This window comes from Cordyceps fumosorosea (assembly GCF_001636725.1).
Source record: "Cordyceps fumosorosea ARSEF 2679 chromosome Unknown scaffold_20, whole genome shotgun sequence".
NCBI classification, from domain to species: Eukaryota; Fungi; Ascomycota; class Sordariomycetes; order Hypocreales; family Cordycipitaceae; genus Cordyceps; species Cordyceps fumosorosea.
The window spans coordinates 423,627-439,929 of NW_017387320.1; the positions used below are offsets into that span (position 1 = coordinate 423,627).

The window sequence follows — 16,303 nt, forward strand, 5'->3', positions numbered from 1 at the left end:
CGGCTCAGCGCGGTCTTTTTGCCTGCCCATCTCCATTTGACAACGCTGCCGTCATCCCGAGAGTCAGTCAGTGCTTGCTGCCCTCGTGCGCGACGTTGTCGATTGATTCACGCAGGACGGTCTGGGCCCCCAAGTCCACCCACTCGCCGACGGCATCCCGCCACTCACAGTCAGCCTCGGTCGCCGCTCGCTCACTCTTCGTCTTCTCGTGCAAGTCGAGATCATCGCAAAGAGGTTGCTCATCAGCAAGCTTACCGCTCATCTTTGCTGGCTTCAATTGCCGACGCTACTTCTTCCTGGTCTCACCTCACAGCAGCCCAGCCCAGCCACGGCAGCCATCGCATCAATTACTTGGCTGTCGCATTCCAGGTTGTACTTGGTCTATTCATACATCCCGCTGCTGCATTGATCATCTCATACAGGGGAGGGGGGTGCATTGATAATAACCGTTGAAGACCAATAACGTTGGTCATTTTGGGACAAAGTCAGGTAAGCCTTTATTTCTGTTTCTGCTCTTCAATCTCCGCCATGTCCTTTTCCATTTGCTTTTCTCTCGGCCAACCACCGCACTACGACCTCTGACTGCCGTCTCGTGTTTTGCTGTACCCGGCCTTGTCATTCCCTGGCAGCGATTCAGCTCAACATGGCATCTCACATCAACCAAGTTCAAGCCCCTCTCCGTCCTATCCTCACTCATGCTTGCCCACACACACCGGCTTGTCCTTGAACAGACGGCCTCTGGTTGAGGTCTAGATCCACTCCTGGAAGCTCATGTCGTCCATCCCGACACAAGCCTTCAAACAATCTCGATCTTTTACTTTCATGCAGCCACCTACCTCGCACGTCCCTGCGCTGCTTGGCGACACTGCTGCCGCCCTGCCTTCACCCCCCCGTCCCAGCGGCGTGCCAGCATTCACCCTGTGGCTGTGCATTTTGCATGTCATTGCTCATTACAGATAATTTCGGCTTGCTTTTCCCTGCTTCACCCTCACTGTTTCGTCCCCTAGCGAGGCGCCTCGTCTACTGCAGGCCTCCACCATCGTCGAGCTTCTTATAAGCCATGCCACCTTTTCGTGGGCGCTGATCTCGCTGGGCAAGTGTCCTCGGCCAACTCATCCTTTTTTGCCCTTCTTTTCATGGCCATTTAAATTCTTTTCCGCTGGGCACCATTTACTTGGCGGGATCCCCATGACCTCTTTGATTTCTTGGGCCCAAAGACGCGTCAGTCATTCAGTTCATCTTCGCCGAGCTTCCTCAACCCCGTCGCCGAATGCGTTGTCTTGAACCTTGATAAGTACAGCGCAGCCGTTAACATGACTTGCTCCAGACCACAGTCCAGCCAAGGTTCTGTACCTTGGGTAATTGCCGAGGGTGGCAATATATCCCATCGCTCAAGTTGGCTTCCTTCTCCCGGCCCTGACGCCCAGACCGAGTGCTTTCCCGCGCCGTTAATTGGGCCTCGCCGAACCCGGCCCCAGGCCATCCACGTCCTCTCATTTCCTTCCGGCTACATACCTCGCGATCTTCGACCGTCACCAACCAAGTCTCTCCGCCTCGGAATACGGCGAGAAAGAAAGCAGGATAAATCTGCGCAAAAGACCGAACGTCGAATCTTTCTCCTTCGCAGATTTTCCGCTCCCGGCTTGGAGTCTGCATGCCAACGCCAGCTCTCTCGTTTCAGCAAACAAGCTAACACAGCGGCTGCGACCGAGGGGCTGCGACCGCCACAGGGCACCAGTCCACCGCCCAGCTCCGTACACGAGGACGAGCACCGGACCACTCCCTTGCCGGAGCCAAGTTTGGCATCCGGCTCCATCTTGAGCGTCACCGAAGAAGAACACATCGCAGCGCCGCCTGCCATGACATCGCGCCGCAGAGGCGCCGCCGACACGGCCGCATACCGCCTACCGACCGACACCGGCTACCTCTCGTCCATAATGAACAAGTCAGCGGTGACTTCGGTAACGGAAATCCCCAAGCCTGTCGCGTCTGGCAGCGGCGTGACCTGTTCCATCCTCCTTGCCGAGCAAAATGTCTTTCTGTACGGCTTCGAACACGACAACCACTCCCGCATGGAGCATCGCAGTGGCACAGCGCTTCTACGCGGTCGATTACGACTCAACGTCACCAAGAACGTCAAGCTCAAGGCAGTCCAGCTAAAACTTGTCGGTCGTGCCCGCACCGAGTGGCCTGAGGGCATCCCGCCGCTCAAGCAAGATCTGTTTGAGGAGGAAAGCCTTCGGACGCAAGTCTTGACGTTTTTCAACGCCATGACCGAGGGGTGGGAAAACGAATACGGAAACCAGTGCACATACTCTCTCAAATCCAGCTCCAACAACTCGAGCAACACGAACCTCGCGCTGCCTGCCACTCAATCACACCGTGCCAGCCTAAGCTCGAAAGAAATGAAGCGCCTGTCGCTGCAGACTGTCCAGTCGCGTAGCTTTGGCAAGAGCGACTATAGCGTTGCGTCTGTAACGCAAGCAAAGGGCTACAAGGTCTTTTATCCCGGCACCTACGATTACTCCTTCGAGCTCCCGATCGATTTCCACCAGCTCGAGACCACCAAACTCCAGTACGGCTCCGTAAAATGGGAGCTGCACGCGACGGTTGATCGCGCGGGGGCGTTCAAACCTAACCTACATGGCGTCAAGGAAGTTTCCATTGTCCGCCTACCGGACCAGATGTCGCAGGAGATGTCGGAGCCCATCTCCATAAGCAGGCAATGGGAGAATCAGCTGCACTACGACATTGTCATCTCCGGCAAGAGCTTTCCCATCGGCTCCAAGATTCCCATTGCCTTCAAGTTGACGCCACTCGACAAGGTGCACATTCACAAGCTCAAGGTCTTCCTGACTGAGTCCACCGAGTACTGGACCAACGACAAGCGCGTCACGCGGAAAGACCCTGGTCGGAAGATCCTGCTCCTCGAAAAGGTGGCCGGCAAGCCTCTCGACTCGCACTGGCGCAACTCGTCGATACGCACCCTCCGCGGCGGTGAGCTCTCGCCCCAGCAACGGCAGGAAGCTAGAGAGACAGCTCGGAGGCGCCGCGTCGCGGATGCCTCGAGGAAACGCGTGCCTCCCGAGCCGCTGCCCGAGCCGACGGAAAACATGCTTGGCGAGTTGGAGCTGGGACTGGAGAGCATGTGGGGGGCGACGGAGATCGAGGCCAACGTGCAGATCCCGACGTGCGAGATGATGGCCAAGAACAAGGACCTGCGGCTGCACCCGGACTGCAGCTGGAAGAACGTCAACGTGTACCACTGGATCAAGGTGGTGATGCGCATCAGCCGGCTGGACCCGGAGGACCCGTCCGGCACGAAGCGCCGCCACTTTGAGATCAGCATCGACTCGCCCTTCACCGTGCTCGACTGCCGCGCCACCCAGGCCAACACGTTTCTGCCCACATACACGGGACCGGCCACGCCGCCTGACGTGTACCGCGCGTCCTGCGGCTGCCCCGACGCCCACGTCGTCGCCACCGACGCCTCGCCGAGCGCCTCCTCGATCGCGCTCGCGCCGGCAGACTGCGACGCGGCGACCGACGTGTTGCCCGCCGCGCCGCGCGCCGCCCACGTACACCAGCCAGTCCACGAGCCGAGCCGCAGCGGCAACAATGGCAGCCCCGACCGCAGCTCTCGGCCCATCCACCTCTTGCGGGCGCCGAGCTTCAGCCCGCCGAGCTTTGACGAGGACACGGCGCCCCCGCCGATGCTCGTCGACAGCGGCGGTGGTGGTGGAGGCGGCGTCCCGGCGATGACGCCGCCGCCGACGTACGACACGGTGGTGGGCACGCCGTCGGTGGACGGGCTGGCGGACTACTTTGCGCGGCTGGCGGACTACTTTGCGCGGCTGGCGGACTACGGGTTCGAGGGCGAGGAGGACGAGTCGGACGGCGAGGAGACGCCGCCGCGCATCTTGGAGCGCTCGGGGCGCGTCAACGTGGCGCACCCGCGGACGCCGGGCGGGAGAATGCCGAGTAGAAGCTTGGAGATTGCGAGGCCGCCGGTGAACTTGAACCTGGAGGATCTGGCGAAGAGGCGGAACGTGGTGCCGGCGGCGGCGGCCAGCACGTCGTCGACCTGAGGTGCGTGCGCCGTGGGATGTTGTTGGATCTGATGACAGGGGTGTAGAATGTAATGATGAAAATTTTTGTGTACTTACTGCAGGGTGTTGTGGGGGGCTGTTTATATATATACCAGATGAATTGCACAGGATGAGGAATACGGAAATACAGGCACATGCACGATACATGACAACGGAAACCCGTGATGAACCTAGCTACATGAATGAGTAGTGACAAATTTGTCGCCAGTGATTCATGATGACAGCACAACCTCAGTTGGTTTCCAGAAATAAAACCGCCAAGCATCTCCCACTCTGTCGGGGCCGCTTTGTCTTGATGCCACACGCCTCCCTCTCGTTATCGTAGGCCAAGCCGCGTTCTCCGGCCGAAAGACGCGCCGACCGGGCAAGTGTCGGTGTTCGGCTTCGTCCTGGAATACGAGATGGGGTGAGAGGGGTCCTGGTTCGCGGAGATGTTCGACCTGAACGTACTCCACGCCGTCACGAGCTCCCCAAGTCTTCTCCACCTCGCCCGGCTCGTTCCGAGGAAGCCGGCCCGGCTGCATTACACCGGACAAGGGCAGACGGCTTGCTACCGGACTGTAGATCTTTACTCATAAAGTGTTACCACAGCTTGCCAACGAATAAAATGAACAATCAAGTAAGGATACTAGAAGAATGGATTCTTCTCTTCTATTAAATTTGCGCAGAACCATCTTGAAATAGGTGACCAGGCTGGTATCTGCCCTCCGGGTGGACGAAGAGCATACACAGGCCTCGGCTCTGCTGAGGAAGAAATCCCCCAAACAATACAAATTTAAACCGAAGCAGTACAGTCGGGAATACGCACTGCTAAGAACGAGACGTTTGGCAGTATGGACGGGTACAGGCTCGCCACGATACCCGCGCCACCGCCGCCGCCGACATCACTTGCTGCACTTGCTAGACCAGGACGATGCCACGCTGGCTAACGAGGCAATCTGGGTCGAGCAGGACGTCTGCACCGACGCCACCGCACTGGGCACCGCCGTCTCCCGACAGGCCACGTCGGCCGAGGCCCTGGCCGACTCCGCCGTCGCGGTGATGGCCGAGTTGCACGACGTCGACGCCGCCGCCTGGGCGCTGGCCACCGCGCCCGTCAGCGCCGAGGCCGCGCTGGTCGCGACACTCGACACGGTCGAGGCCACGCGGGCGTCGCAGGACGTCTGGGCGGATGCCTGGGCAGCGGCCATGGCGGCGTTGCACGACGCCCTGTCGGCGCCCTGGACGCTCGAGGAGGCGCTCGAGGCCGCGTTGGCCGCCGCCGTGGACACGCGCGCCTCGCACGCGGCCGAGCCCGCCACCTCGGACGTGATGCGCGCCCGGCACGACGTGGCCGCCGCGCTCGAGATGGCGGCCACGGAGCCGGCCAGCTCCGAGGTGACGCGCGCCTGGCACGACGTCTCCGCGACCTGGGCGGACGAGGACAGCTGCGAGGTGCAGGACGCCTGGGCGGCGGCCTCGAGGCTGGAAGACACGCTGGAGAGCGCGGAGCCGAGCGCGTCCATGTAGGGCGGGTGCGTCGCGGCGTCGGCGGCGGTGCTGGTGGCCGCGGTCGAAGGCCCGACGGTGGCCGGGGGCGTGCCGGCAATGTCCGAGGTCTGCTCCTCGTACAGGATGGGATTCATCCACATGGCGCCCTGACGATGCTTGGTGACGTAGTGGTAGCACGAGCACGCGCGGGTGGTGTCCCAGCCGGCGCCCATGCAGTCGCTGTTCTGCACGCATGCTTCGGCACACGCGACTGGACCGGCAGCCGGTCCCATGACGGCCTTGATGTCGACAAATGAGTCGCAGAGGAAGTTGAAATCCCTGTCTTTCAACTTGATGGTGCCCGCCATGGTGGCGTTGACGCTGCACGCCTCGCTTGGCTTGCACCATTCCTCAAAGTGCGGCCCATGCCTATGACTTGGTACACCGGTGTCGTGAGCAGAGGCCAATGCAGCAAGACTTCCATATAGGCAGAGTAGAAGTAGAAGAGCGACCTTGGCAGCCATGGATTTGAGTGATGAGTGTGCTTGAGCACAGGTAGGGGATGAGGTAGTAGCGGTCTTTGAGAAGTTGGCTTGTCTCTGGAGATTGTGTTGAGGGGCTCCCGTCCCCAAAACTAGGAGCCATTTCCGCCTTTATACTCTTTCGTCTGTGAAAAGTTGCGCCGACTTGGACGCAGCTGGAAAGCACTCCCGCCGTCCAGGTTCCCACGCCCGGTTTTGCTGAGATGGCTGGGAACGGACAAGGATGAACACTCTCGGCAGCTGAATGTCTGTCATGAAATTGATCAAACGACCGTAGTGAGCAAGATTGCATGAAGCTGAAAGGAGCGCAGCTGTGCAGTCGTCTAACCTACAGCTGTTTCACTTCCCACTAGGTACATGGCTGGCTGAGGATGGGCAAAGGCTGCCTGTATATGCGAAGCCATGCAGGCGCTTTCGTTGAGGTATGCCTACGAAAACCCCGAGAATGAGTAAAAAGAGATGACAGGAGAACCCCAGGTACTCGCGTCCTCTAGTTGAGAGAAACAGGCAGCGGGCATGGCCTTGGGCATTCCCTTTGTATATTCCCATCGTGCGTTGCGTTCAGCCATGTTTTGTATGTCGGAAACGCGCGGACGAGCCGCGGGAATAGCCAGCTGAAACGTTGTCGCTGTGGCGTTTAAACGGCAATTCTAGATTATACGTGACTAGAAAGAATTCTTGATTGGATGCGCCCAAGGTAGTCGTTGGCATATTCGGCCCGTATGTAGGGCGGGCGCCTGTAACGCAATCATTGCCTGATGAGGTAATCTTACTCCTGGTGAGGGGCGTCGGCAAGTATACACTTCAGATGAAAATTTATTGCCTCTAGGGTAAAGGCACCCTGTAATCCTGTGTAGAGGAATTATTTCCATTTTCGAGGGTAATAATCTGACGGCGGAACCTGGCTCTCCGTGTGATCTTGGAGCCCCTGAACGCGACTGGATGATGGATGGAGCCGGTGGATGGGTATGGGAAGAGTGAGCAGCTTCACACGAAAATGAGAATTCCAGCGAAATGCGCCGACTGTTTACCCCGCGCTCTTGTGCATATACAGGCCGTAGTGGAGTGCCCGGCGTTGATCTGCCGCTTCTCTCCATCCCATCTCCCCGGGGAGAGCTCCGGGGAAGATGACACGCCAACTCCGGTGCGGGGGACCTCGGATGCCATGACTTATAAATGATCATGTACAAGATGCCCTGATTGCAACTCCATTATCACAACTTCAACCTCAACCGCAAAAACCAACCCATGACAATGGCAGCAGAAATCCCCATCCCGGCCGCGTACACCACCTCTCCGCAGAGCGAGATCCTGGTGACCAACCACCCGCCATCCGCGCCCGGCGTCACGCCCATCCTCATCGCCACCCTCAACCGCCCCAGCAAGCTCAACGCCATCACGGGCGGCATGATCCGCGACCTCATCACGCTGTTCGAGACCGTCACCGTCGACGACCGCGTCAAGGCCGTCGTCGTGACGGGCGCCGGCAAGGCGTTCAGCGCCGGCATCGACCTCAGCATGGACACGAGCGGCCTCCGGGACGAGGCCGTCGGCGAGATGCGCGACCCGGGAGGGACGCTGGCGCTGGCCATGTTCAACTGCACCAAGCCCGTCATCGTCGCGTACAACGGCCTGTCCGTGGGCATCGGCATGACGTCTACCCTAGCGGCGGCCATCCGGTGAGCCCTCCACACCGTTTCCCGACTAACAGCAATGGAGGGGTCGATTGGGCTAACCGGCGTCGACGCACCTGCAGAATCGCACCCCGTACCGGCGCAGAGTTTGGCTTCCCGTTCGCCCGCATCGGCCTCACCATGGAGTCGTGCAGCTCCTTCTTCCTGCCGCGCATGGTCGGCTACAGCAACGCGACGTACCTGCTGACCACGGGGAGGCGGTACCCGGCCGCGGCGCCGGTGCTCGACGGCGTCTTCGCGGAGCTGGTCGACGCGCCCGCGGATGTGCTGCCGCGCGCCCTCGCGCTCGCCGAGGACGTCATCACCAACGTGAGCCCGGTGGCCGCGTACCTCAACCGACAGCTCATCTGGCGAAACGCCGGGTCTGCCGAGGGTGCGCACCTGGTGGACAGCCCGCTTCTCTACGACATGTTTGCCGGGAGGTATGTTTTTCGTCAGAGGTGCTTGCCAGTGCTTGTGCTGACACAACAAAACTCAGGGACCACTTGGAGTTCAAGTCGTCATTCTTTAACAAGAAGAAGCCGGATTACAAGGCGACGCTTGCGATGGATGCGCCGAGGACGTATCCCTGGTGGAAGGAGATATCGCTTCGATTGCAGCCAAAGGCCAAGGTGGCGGAGAAGGAGGCGGAGAGTAGCAGGCTCTGAGCCAATACGAGACGTTCAAGGTACAACACTAAAGTAGGTCGAGTTTTAAACTCGGAACAATCGAATCAGTTGTCAAGTGCTGCTGACGCTTGCACGCTGGCTCGTAATGCCATGTCCCGTTTACAACTTGAAATGAAGATGCCGGTAAACACTTGGACAATAAAATACGACGCATTTTATAAAGAGAATCTTGCATGAACATAAATCATATGTACCGAGTATAACATTGACTTGATAATACAAAGTAGCCCATGTTGAGATGGCCTTTGACGCACGGTTGTTGAAGCCTCGCTCGTGCTGAAATCACGCTCCGTCAACGTCCGACTCATACTCATACCGCATTCATCGGATCAGTCCTTCTTGGCCGTGAGCAGAGGTCTGAAACCAAGGATGATGCCCTCGATGCCCTCCGGGTCGTGTTGCGCGTAGTTGGTTCCGTGCATGCTCGTCAGCGCGTAGCCCGTGCGGTTGACCGACATGGGCAGATCCGCGTGCGTGCGCCGGCCGTACGGCCCATACTCGCCCATGTTGGTGATGAACTTGAGCTGCCCCAGCTTGTGCCCTGTGATGATGTCCACGTTGGTGATGTACTCGCCCTCCTTGAGCTCGAAGCCGGCCTCCTCCTTGTCCCGCGCCGGGCCGCACTTGCCGTACTCGCCCTCCCACCGGTTGCCGTACTTGACCTGCATCATGCGGATATTGTCGCCCGCGCACATCTTGACGCCCGTGATGGGCGCGCTGCGCGGCTCGACCTTGGGCCCGGCCTGGGCGCTGAACTTGGTGTTGCCCGTGTAGCGGACGTACGGGCCGCGGAAGATCTCGCGGTCGAGGTTGCGCATCGCCTCGGCGGACACCTCGCCCTTGGTGCCGGCCAGGTACGGCCAGAGCTCGGCGTAGTTGAGCGCGTTCTCGACCATCTCCAGGTCCCAGTCGGCGTAGGTGGCCAGGGCCAGGCCCTGCTTGTAGCCGTCGCCGTAATGGGGCATCGTCTGGCCGTCCACCTTGCCGTCCACCCACGTCCGCGGCTGCACCTGCTTGCGGCCGTCGACGTACCACCGCTTGACGTGGGCGACCAGGTCGCGCGTGACCCCGTCGCGCCGCCCGAGGGTGCTGTCGCCGCGGATCGCGAACTTGTGCACCAGGCTGGTGTACGCCTCCTGCCAGAGGGCCATCAGCGCCGGGTCGACGCCGAGGTTCTTGGCGGCCTCGAGGGCCTCCTTGGCCATGTCCAGCAGCGCGGCGTCGGCGTCCTCGTCACGGCTGTCGAGGAGGCCGCGCGCCGCGTTCGCGCCGTCCTGGCCGGTCGCCTTGTTGAACAGGGAGACGAGCGTCTTGCCGTAGTGGCTCTCGTCCCAGCCCATCTCCTTGCCCTGCTTGATGCCGTCGGCGAGCAGCGCGATGTACTGGTTGGCCGCCGCGGCGAACAGCGGCAGCGCGGCGGCCGCGTGGCCCTCGCTCTGGAAGGCGGGGATGCCCGCCTGCAGCAGCGTGATGGAGTTGGTGTGGTGCACCCGCAGATTCTCGGCCTCTTTGGCACGGTTGTCGGCCGGCTTGTCGTTCCACGCCTTCCAGACCAGCGCGTACGTCTCCGCGTTGGTTCGGAAGCCGTCGATGGAGCGCTTCAGACGCTCCAGCTCCGCCGCCTGCAGCTTCTGCCCGACGAGCGCCTCGACGCGCTGCCGCACCTGGTCCCACGGGTCCTTCTTGGGCGCGGGGAACGCGATCAGGCTCATGGCCACGGCAAAGGCCGCGATGGCGCTGCCGGCGACGGGGATCGCGTTGAGGCTCACGGCCATGACACCCAGCACGGTCTGCGCGATTTCGTTGGGGTTGTCGAGCGTCGCCTTGGCACCGGCCTGGACGGCGGTGAAGGTCTTTTCGGCCAGCTTGGCGGCGAGGTCATGATCGAAGGCCATGTTGGTAGAGCGAGAGTAGAAAGAGTCAAATGGGTTAGATGACTAAAGTTGAGTGTGAGAAAAGAATGTCGCAGTGGATTGCTGTATTTGTGCTTGGTGGTTGGAGTTGGGATGGAAATCGAAGCGAGACCGCGGCCCTTTTATAAACGTCTTGTCCGGCACGGTCTTGTCTTGTAAGTTGTAGATGTCTATATTCGCAAGTATTGAAGAGCTGGTTCTCGTACGGCAACGGCGAACAACCATCTCGTCGCCGCTTCCCGGACGGTAACGTCGACCAAAAGGCGACTGAGCATTGCACCTCGTATCGTATGGTTTTTGATGCCTCCTCAGCCAACTTGAGATTTGCCGTCCGGCAATTGACTGCTATACCATTGCCATTGCCATTGCCATTGCCATTACTATTGCCATTGCCATTACCATTGCCCAGCCCAAGTAACACGCTTGGCACTGAGGCAGTGATCACAAGACTTGCGTTCAAGTCTGAGGCACAAGCAGAGATGTCAGTGATGAAAGCTGTGGAGAATTGTGCTTTTAATAGCTGACATGTCATGCTTTGGCCTTACACGCCTGCCTAATCTGGACAAAAGTTCTTGCCATGTTTTACTAATTATTTAGCGCAGGCCGGCCATTTCTTAACGACATGTATTATACGTGTACATACCCTGGCTGGAGTGTATGTAGCTGTCGGCCTGTCAAGTTGTCGAGTGTGCAACTGCATACAAGTCCGGTCATGTGTATTTAGCTTGTATGGATAGCAACCAGTTTTTTACATTTCAAACAGCGCCGACTCTACTTTACGGCAATATGCGTGTCGATAGCCGTACATCTAGACGAACTGATTCTCGGCGTTCATCGCCGTGCAACGCCTCTCCCGCGCCTTGCCCCTCTCTCCGAGCTCGATCCGAGTCATGACCACAGAAGACGTTCGCGCCCTCTAATAAGAGACCTCATGGACCTCTGTCTTTGAGTCATGAAGGACAGTTGGCATTTGACCTGGAAGGAACCGGAACGAGGACGCCGATTGAACATTTGCCGTCCGATGATGGTGCAGCGATGCCGGACTCGCCGTCCAGCATCGTACTGGTACAGGCACGGCATATGCCAAGATGAGCCAAGCAAGGTACGAACATGCCAGAAGTCTTGATTATGCCAGACGTGCAGATTGACGACTGTGGCGCGCCGACCACGGCAATGAATGGTGCCTGGGCGCCAAGATTCGTCCCGTCAATGCGGGTGCCGCGCCACCCGGGCGAGAGCATCTTGTTCCTGAAAGCGCCTTGCTGTCCCAGCAGCACATGCATTCACAGGTAAATCTGTTGGATAGTGATGTGCATTCGACCCGTCCCCGAACATTGGTAGGCTGAGCGCATAACTAAACAGCGCCATACATGGGCATGGTGTTTTTCCTCCTCGGATTACCGAAAATGGCCCCCAGCCAATGCCCGGCTTTTCGATGAGGGGTTCCCGGTGCTTGCACACTCCCAAAATGGCATGTACACGGAACTGAATTTGTGTATTTGTAGATGTACTTTTGTCTACACCAGCAGCTTGGACACTGCGAGGACATCTTGTGGCTAGGGCTTTCCGACTACTGTAACGCTTGCTCCCGGTGTCGAGGAACTCTGGTCGTCAACCACAGAGACAACATGTTCATGAATGCTGAAACACGAACTAGAAGTGGAACAGGCAGTAGAAATCAGCGTTTCCTTCCCCATAGCCCGGTCTGGAGCCACCAACACCTGCCTTTTTGTCTAGAAAAATAAGGTCCCCAAGGCTTCCAAGTTGGCCGAGCTCACTTGGCACTATCGCATATGGCACCATCGCTTATTGGCCGACCTTTGTCGGTATTGCATGGACGGCAGGTTTACTATTTTGAAGACTAACTGAGCCTCTTTAGCTGCCCGCAGTTCTGCAAGGGAACAAGATGCAAAATGGCAACTACGAGAGGTGATGGGACTATTCTTTCTGCAGTCAACATCAACCTGCGGCGATCCATGACTACAGAGCGCGAGGCATGCCTTCAATAATTGCAGGGTCGGCCTCGTTGGGCGCTTTTTCTGGTCCTTGAAAATTCCCAAGTAATGAAACTGAAAAATCTATCCACTGTTTCAAATATTCCCAAGGTTTGTGCCCATGTGCAACCTGGTCATCGTTTTCCTTCCATGTAGAAGCATTCCACAGCCCAGTCTCTGCTAGTAACTCGGTGTAGCTGCCATGTATTCACTAACACTCAACCACATCAAGCCACCTCGGACACTACATACAAGTTTGGCATGACGGCCGTGATGGGCCCCGGTAAAAAGAACTTGTTGGTTTGTTGGGACTGATGGCTTATAAACTCCGTCCGAGTTATCATAACAATAGTTGGCGGCTAAACACTCGTCATCAAACTCCGATCCCCATCAAGTTGTGCAAAACTGTCTCTCGTTTATTACAACAACCAAGCAGCCATGAATTCTTGCTCGATTCACCATCACCCGATCTTGCAGCATCCTCACACTCGCCCAGTCGAGCCCACGCGCCATGCCCAAGAAACCCCCTCGATAGCGGGCTTTGACAGCCTCTCGGACCAAGTCTTTGTGCGGGATGGCGACCACGATGCCGCCGCCGGCACCGCCGCCACGGATCCGGACGTCGTCGTCATCTACGGCTGGGGCGACGGCCTCCCGCAGCACGTCGCCAAGTACGCCCAGGGCTACCGCGCGCTCTTCCCGCTCGCCAAGCAGGTCGTCGTGCTCTCGCCCATCCCCAAGGCCATGTTCACCAGCCGCGCCCAGCGCCGCGGCCACATGACCCCCGTCGTCGACCAGCTCTTCGGCGGCGCCACCACCTCGTCGTCTGCGCAGCCGCCGCGGAGCCTCCTCCTCCACTGCATGTCCAACACGGGCGCCATCAACCTCGCCGCCACGCTCGACGCCTACCGCGCGCGCTTCGCCGCCGCCCTGCCGCACGCGCTCCTCGTCATGGACTCGACCCCCGGCGGCACCGACCTGACCTGGGCGCGCCTGAAGCAGTGGTCGCGCGCCATGGCGATGGGCTTGGCGCGACTGCTGCCCTGGCCGTTGGTGGCGACGCAGGCCGTCTGCGGGCTCTTCCTGCTGCTCAACTTGCTGTGGCTGCGGCTGCGCGGGCAGGAGCATGCGGGTGCATGGAGCCGCGTGGCTGCGAAGCAGGAGGCGTTTGCGACCAAGGGGGCGCGCAGGCTGTACATGTACAGCAGGGACGACGACCTGATCGCCTACGAGGACGTCGAGGAGCACGCGGACGAGTCCAGGGCGCTGGGGTACGCGGTGGACACGAAGGAGTTTTACGGCAGCGGGCATGTCGGGCACATGCGCCAGCATCCGGACGAGTATTGGGCGGCGATTCACCAATCGTGGATGCGGGCGGCGGCGGCGGCCGGCGTGCATACACCCGTCGCCGATGCCTCTTCCGAGTCCATCGGAGAGCAGAAGTGATGCAACCATCTACAACATGGAAATGGCGATTTGGATTTTCGATTGGACATTTGCAATAATAGAGATATGGACATGTAATTAGAGATGGATGGGGAAGAAGGGGGAGGGGATGTAGACTGCCGCGGCACAGATGGAACGACCGAGAGAGACCTAGATAATGACAAACTCTTGCTCCTCAAATTCAGACCCCAAACCCTCACCGTCCATGTACTGGTCAAGATAGCAATCACCCACCATCACGTACCTGTCCTTTCCCTGCTCGCGCAGCACAAACGGATAGTTTCCCCCGTACAGCAGCACCACCACGTCGCCGATCTGCGCGCCATTGACCACCCACCCGAGCCCCCTCGTCGTCCTCGCGAACCGCCTGTTGAAGCACCACCTCTCGTGCGACCCCGCCAGCTGCTCGTACGCCCGAGTCATCCTCTTATGAAACGCGCGGCCCTCCCGGGACGTCTCGCTCGCGCCCGTCGCCTCCTGCACCATCCAGCGGCACGCGCCCTCGAACGTCTCATCCGCGCAGGTCACCATGCCGTGCAAGTCGAAGCCCAGTAGAAAGTCCGGCCCGAGAGGGGCCTGCTCCCGCGTGCGGCCGCACGCAAACGTCCGCGCCATGGCTTCGCGCACCTCCGGCGTCGGAGCGCCGCCCGGCGAGGCGACGCCGTAAATGTCGAGGAGCGCGGCCCTGGCCTCGCCCATGTGGTGTAGCCGTCTGCTGTGGTTCCGCTCCGGCAGGCTCGTGCCGTGCGGGAGGCTGGCCGTGCCGGCGTCCACCCTCCGCAGACCGTACGTCGGCGCGCCCATGCCCTCGGGCGTGTCGGCCAGCCGCGTGATCGCCCTCGTGCTCTCGATGGCCTCGACGGTCGCCAGCAGCCTACCCCAGACGCGCAGCTCGCCGCGGTCCGCGTCGACGCTGACCCGCGGCGTCGCAGTCCCCGCGGCGCTCGCCCGGAGCCCGCGCGACCGTAGCGGCTCGGCCCCAGTCCGGCACCCACGAGGGGAGGCGCAGGCTCGACGTCGTCGCGGGGAGCATGCAGTGGCTGAGGACGTCCAGCGACCCTGTTTCCTGCAGGAACTCGACGGCGAGACCGGTGAAGACGTCCTCGGGGCGCGCGGCGTAGTCGACCGGCACGCGGACGGACCGGCACGCGAGGGCCAGCACGGCGTAGATCTTGTCGGCCGGCACGGTGCTGTCGAAGACGCGCGTCTCTTCCAGGATGTCGAGGAGCGGGACGGATATCGGGGCCTTGGGCCCGGCGCGGGCGTCGCGCAGCCACTGCATGACGCTGAGCGACTTCATGGCGAAGCTCCGCAGAACCGTGTCCAGCTTGAAGGTCCTGGCAAAGTGCATGGACTGTGCGAGCCAGTCCCAGTCCTCGCTGCCGGATCCTATGTGGACGGTCGCCCGAGTGGCGTTGGCGGCTTCTTGGAGGACCCAGATGCGGCGAAACTGGACTGCATATTAGCATGTCGTGATGTGGTAGAGCGAGAAAGGGGACGCGGATGAACGAACCCAGGCTCGGTTGAACAAGAGCTCCAGCGACTCCCAGTCCAGTTCTGCCGTCTTCGGGTTAGTGAGTAGGCGCTTGCGTATCTCAAAGGTCCGCAGAGTGCTGAATTCCGCGTCGCTGATGGATTCCCTCGCAATGTCCAGGATGCCGCTGAGAACCTGCAGGCCAAGCGACTCGACGCCCGTGTCCTCGCCCAGCCAGATACGCACGTGCGCCGCGCCGGCGTAGATGGCGCCCATGACCAGGACATGCTTGTTCCTCTCCGCCACGTTGTCCTGGTCGATGCAGAGGGCATCGATCCAGATGCGGAGCGGCTCGTCCTCGCTGCGGATGCGTCGTATGGCCCGATGCAGCTCGCCGCCGACCTCTACCGGGGTGCCGTCGCAGATGATGGTGCCGCGCGGCAACTGCCCTCCAAAGGTGACGTACGTGCGGTGAAGCTCGGGGTGATCCAGCATGTCGCGGAAGGGGATGCTGCCGTGCTGTCCGTCCTCGGAGCCGTAGGCGTAGGCGACGAGAGTGTCGTCGGGCGGGATGAATTCGACGTTGGTGCTTTTCCCCCAGCAATAGCTCAGGGCCTCGTACGGCTCGGGCGCGGGCGCATTTTCAAGCGGCATGTGAGAAATGGAGCAGATGATATCATCTTGGAACTTGCCGGGCTGAATGTTGACGATGCGTGTCTCGTGGGGAAGGTTCAGGGCCTGGTATGGGTAGCGCGGCATGGTGGACTGGGAAGATGCGACATGCTGATGTTGGTGAAGAAAGGTGAGAAAGATACAAGACAAAAGATTGAAAATCTTAATAAATAGTTAGAGAATCGGTTAATCTCATGTTGATCGACATGAGAGGCCTCTGGATCAGCCCGAGCGGCTAAGGCGAGCCGAGCCTTGTTACACTTCTGGGGGTGTGACAGCACTGCCCTGCAGCCTGATCGGCAGGCAGATTCGGCATTTGAG

The 16,303-nt window shown here is 59.9% G+C and overlaps 6 protein-coding genes across 6 annotated transcripts; 3 read left to right on the forward strand and 3 right to left on the reverse strand.

The window, feature by feature from the left end:
• Window positions 1-1,313: 1,313 nt before the first annotated feature.
• Window positions 1,314-4,088, forward strand: ISF_07209 (arrestin domain containing protein; the record flags this gene model as incomplete). Its single annotated transcript, XM_018850812.1, has 1 exon — window positions 1,314-4,088. The coding sequence occupies one exon, from the start codon at window positions 1,314-1,316 to the stop codon at window positions 4,086-4,088; it is 2,775 nt and encodes a 924-aa protein (XP_018702090.1).
• A 905-nt stretch (window positions 4,089-4,993) lies between these two features.
• ISF_07210 (hypothetical protein) lies at window positions 4,994-6,103 on the reverse strand (the record flags this gene model as incomplete). Its single annotated transcript, XM_018850813.1, has 1 exon — window positions 4,994-6,103. The coding sequence occupies one exon, from the start codon at window positions 6,101-6,103 to the stop codon at window positions 4,994-4,996; it is 1,110 nt and encodes a 369-aa protein (XP_018702091.1).
• Window positions 6,104-7,375: 1,272 nt separating this feature from the next.
• On the forward strand, window positions 7,376-8,462 carry ISF_07211 (enoyl-CoA hydratase/isomerase; the record flags this gene model as incomplete). The annotated part of the gene is made up of 3 exons (XM_018850814.1): window positions 7,376-7,800; window positions 7,878-8,237; window positions 8,294-8,462. 3 exons carry the CDS (start codon window positions 7,376-7,378, stop codon window positions 8,460-8,462), a joined length of 954 nt encoding a protein of 317 aa, XP_018702092.1.
• A 350-nt stretch (window positions 8,463-8,812) lies between these two features.
• On the reverse strand, window positions 8,813-10,378 carry ISF_07212 (Delta endotoxin; the record flags this gene model as incomplete). The annotated part of the gene is made up of 1 exon (XM_018850815.1): window positions 8,813-10,378. The coding sequence occupies one exon, from the start codon at window positions 10,376-10,378 to the stop codon at window positions 8,813-8,815; it is 1,566 nt and encodes a 521-aa protein (XP_018702093.1).
• Window positions 10,379-12,828: 2,450 nt separating this feature from the next.
• On the forward strand, window positions 12,829-13,836 carry ISF_07213 (hypothetical protein; the record flags this gene model as incomplete). Its single annotated transcript, XM_018850816.1, has 1 exon — window positions 12,829-13,836. The coding sequence occupies one exon, from the start codon at window positions 12,829-12,831 to the stop codon at window positions 13,834-13,836; it is 1,008 nt and encodes a 335-aa protein (XP_018702094.1).
• A 150-nt stretch (window positions 13,837-13,986) lies between these two features.
• Window positions 13,987-16,069, reverse strand: ISF_07214 (Heterokaryon incompatibility; the record flags this gene model as incomplete). Its single annotated transcript, XM_018850817.1, has 3 exons — window positions 13,987-14,710; window positions 14,832-15,286; window positions 15,350-16,069. The coding sequence occupies 3 exons, from the start codon at window positions 16,067-16,069 to the stop codon at window positions 13,987-13,989; spliced, it is 1,899 nt and encodes a 632-aa protein (XP_018702095.1).
• Between the last annotated feature and the right edge of the window lie 234 nt (window positions 16,070-16,303).